This window comes from Akebia trifoliata, chromosome 15, assembly GCF_017979445.1.
Source record: "Akebia trifoliata isolate Shusen 1 chromosome 15, ASM1797944v1, whole genome shotgun sequence".
In the NCBI taxonomy this organism is placed as follows: domain Eukaryota; kingdom Viridiplantae; phylum Streptophyta; class Magnoliopsida; order Ranunculales; family Lardizabalaceae; genus Akebia; species Akebia trifoliata.
Window position 1 is genome coordinate 16,608,896 of NC_141389.1, and position 3,471 is coordinate 16,612,366.

At 34.0% G+C, this 3,471-nt stretch overlaps 1 protein-coding gene across 1 annotated transcript; it reads right to left on the reverse strand.

The window, feature by feature from the left end:
* Nucleotides 1–1,547: 1,547 nt before the first annotated feature.
* LOC147384441 (dehydrin HIRD11-like) lies at nucleotides 1,548–2,356 on the reverse strand. The gene is made up of 2 exons (XM_086426789.1): nucleotides 1,990–2,356; nucleotides 1,548–1,709 (listed from the first exon to the last, which is right to left on the reverse strand). The coding sequence occupies exon 1, from the start codon at nucleotides 2,281–2,283 to the stop codon at nucleotides 1,990–1,992; it is 294 nt and encodes a 97-aa protein (XP_086282915.1). The 5' UTR covers nucleotides 2,284–2,356; the 3' UTR covers nucleotides 1,548–1,709.
* Between the last annotated feature and the right edge of the window lie 1,115 nt (nucleotides 2,357–3,471).

Below are 3,471 nucleotides of genomic sequence, written 5' to 3' on the forward strand. Positions count from 1 at the left end.
TTAAAAATCCTTTTTTAGACTAATATTTAACAAGAAAGAGCTCTAAAGGGTATATTTTTCTTTTGGAAGAGATTTTTTGATACACATTTTTCAAAGATAGATCTTTGTAACAATCATCCCAAATATATATATATATATATATATATGTGGTGCCGTTCAACAACGGAACATTTTTCAAAACATGAGGTTTTGAAATGGACTGATTTTTGATGAAGATGATCTCTACGGTGAGATCATCCTCACCATAAATCAACCCAATCCAAAACTTATAACCTCAATTTACAAATTAAAAAATCGTGGACCGCTCATTTTTTATAAATCATTTTTTATGGGATTAGAAATTTTAGAATGAACTGATTTTTAATGATGATGATCTCCTCACATAGAGATCATCTTCACCAAAAATCAACCCATTCCAAAACCTCTAACCCTTGTTTCGAAAAATATTTTGCCAAAATGTTTGTAGTTAAACATTTCGCATATATATATATATATATATATATATATATATATATATGTGGGAAATGTTCAGCACCCTAAGTTTTACTACACTTTAACAAACGTTTTTTGTCTTACATGGGTTAGAAGTTTTGGAATGGGCTGATTTTTGGTGAGGATGATCTCTATGATTAGAAGATCATCCTCCCCAAAAATCAGCCCATTCCGAAATGTTTAGCCCCATGTTTACACGTTGCAAAATCGTGGACTGTCCATTTTTTGTAAATCAATTTTAACGGGGTTAGAAGTTTTGGAATGAGCTGATTTTTGGTGAGGATGATCTCCTCACCATAGAGATCATCCTCACCAAAAATCAGCCCATTCCAAAACTTCTAACCCATGTAGGACAAAAAACGTTTGTTAAAGTGTGTGGTAAAACTTAGGGTGCTGAACATTTCCCATATATATATATATAAATAAAAGGTTTGGATCCGTCAATCGATATGATGTCTTATACGGACAAAATGTCGAACTGATTTTTTTGTCGTGTGATTCATCCTGTGGTGAGAACTGATTTTTTATCGTGTGACTAATCCTGTGGTGAGGGGATCATCTTTGTAAAAATAAAAAATAATTAAAAATCAGCCCATCTCGACTTGGGTTAAATCGTGGACCATTCATTTTAACCATTAGTTTGTAATCACTTTTCATAAGATTATAAGTCTTAAAATAGACTGATTTTGTGTGAGAAAGATGAATTCACCGTATGGATCATCAAAAAAAAAAAAAAAACAAAAACAAAAAAGCCCAATAACAAACTATTTTGCCATACAAGACAAAACGTTGTCTACATATACATATACGTCAACACAACCTTTGATCAATCCATTTTTCTTATTTCGATCAATCTATAAGACTGATTGTCGGATATTCAACTATGAAATTTGTTCTTAAATTTTTTTAAACAATTTTTCCATGAGATAGGAGTATGGCTTTTAATTTGGTAGTAGTTCGATTTGATATTTTATCGATTTAAATCTTCAATGAAAAAGGAATCTTCAACACGCGAGGAAACGAAACGGCACATGACGTAGGTACAGCATCCGATATATAATTAATACTAGTAAAATTATTCATAATATTATTTTCATTACATGTCAAAAGAGTATTACTTAGTCGTCCTTAATAATAGCTGCGACTACAAGTGACAGAACCAAAACGAAAAACCTTGTTAAGCTCCAACATCATCCCGTCTCCCTTCCATTTCGGCTCTGCATCTCAAAATTAAAATATAAACCAAATCAGATTATCGCAAATATTATAAATACAAATCAGATCAAGATAATATCATCAGATCCACTCAATTTTCCAGATCTAATTAAATCTATATCAAAGATTAAAGATCTAGAATTTCTGATCTGATCTGATCTGATCATCAGAGATCTAAATCTAAAGATCAATATCAAGAAGAAAAAACAAATTAACGTACAGATCATCAACCATTAATTTATTTCTCAGATCTCAGATCTCAGATCTAAGAGAGAATCATACCTAATCGCTGTCGCTGCTACTGCTGTGACCATGATCATGACCATGTCCATCCTCGTGTTTCTTCTTCTTCTCCTTCTTGTCCTTCTTCTTCTTCGTCTCTCCATCCTTGTGACCTCCTTCTCCATGGATCTTGTCTTTGAGTTTATCCATCATACCACCCTCCTTGTGTTGTTGTTGTTCATGGTGTTTGTTTTCCTCATAGTGCTTATGTTCCTCACCTTGTTTCTTGTGTTCTTCTTTGTTACCTCCTCCCATGTTCAGAGTCTCTCCTATTTTGTGGATGATTCCCGCCATTTTTCCAAACGAAAGATAGAAATTTAGATTATCAGATCAGAGCAAGAACAAATGTCTGTCTTACTTACATTGGAAATACGACCTTTAATTTATAGCAGTCCCAACAACAATAACAACAAAAATATACGTTTAATTATTTACAAGAATGCCCCGCCTTAAATATCTATCCGACTGTATCATAGCTACTGGGACCCACCCACAATGAGATATTACTTCTTCAGGTCAGGAGTCAGGAATCAGGAATCAGGATGATGATGTGCATTCATCATTATTCTAGCTTGAATAATTAGATGATGGAAAGGGGCACAATTGTAATTTCAAGCTTTCGCGGATGCAGCGTGTTGAGACCGACAGCTAAGAATCTAATACCACAAACCCTACCATTGAAAATTAACACCATCGTAACTTTGACACGTACAACCACCAACTGTTCAGTTTCAGAACCGAAAAGGATAATCATGAAAGTTTGTAGGTTTTGTTATAGGTAGGGGCGTAGTCCTCCCCATATTTCTACGGTCAGATGGAGCTTCAGATTTACAAATAAGAATCTCAAAGGAAATCTTGAGGCTTAGCGAGATTATAGTAACACTCACTCTCCATTATTGTCTACAGAAACACTGAATCTCGTGATGGGAGACGTGTATGTAAAGATAGCCACGCAAAATCTTCCACTTTTATGCGCTACACGTGTCACGTGAACGTCGGCAAAATTTATACCTACCCTTGGGCTGCGAATTGGGCCTGTTAACCCAGCCCGACCCAACTAAATGAAACACAGTTTAGGACTTGATCTAGAGCCTGTGAAGCAACTGTCGGGCTTAAATTTTCAGCCCGTTAAATCCTTGCTAGGACCTTCTAAGCAATCTGTGGTTTTATTTGCGAAAAAATTACCAATTGTTTATTAACTTTTTTTTTATTATTATTTATTTATAAAAGTACCATTCATCCGAATAATTAAATGATTTGAAAAATTCACATATTTTAATAAGAAAACCAATAAAATGATTTATTTATGAATATTGTGATATTCCAAAAATAAAAAATAAAAAAATTGACATAACCTAAGTTAGTAACAAAGCTCCAGTCTGCTCCATTGATTGGACTTCGCAATCTCTCCATTATCTTCACTCTCTAGCAGCCCATATAGGCGGGTTCTTTCTATCATTAAATTGATCAAAAGAAACTAAA

Coding starts and splice junctions, on each gene's coding strand:
- LOC147384441 (XM_086426789.1), bottom strand. CDS start 2,283: ATGGCGGGAATCATCCACAAAATAGGAGAGACTCTGAACATGGGAGGA.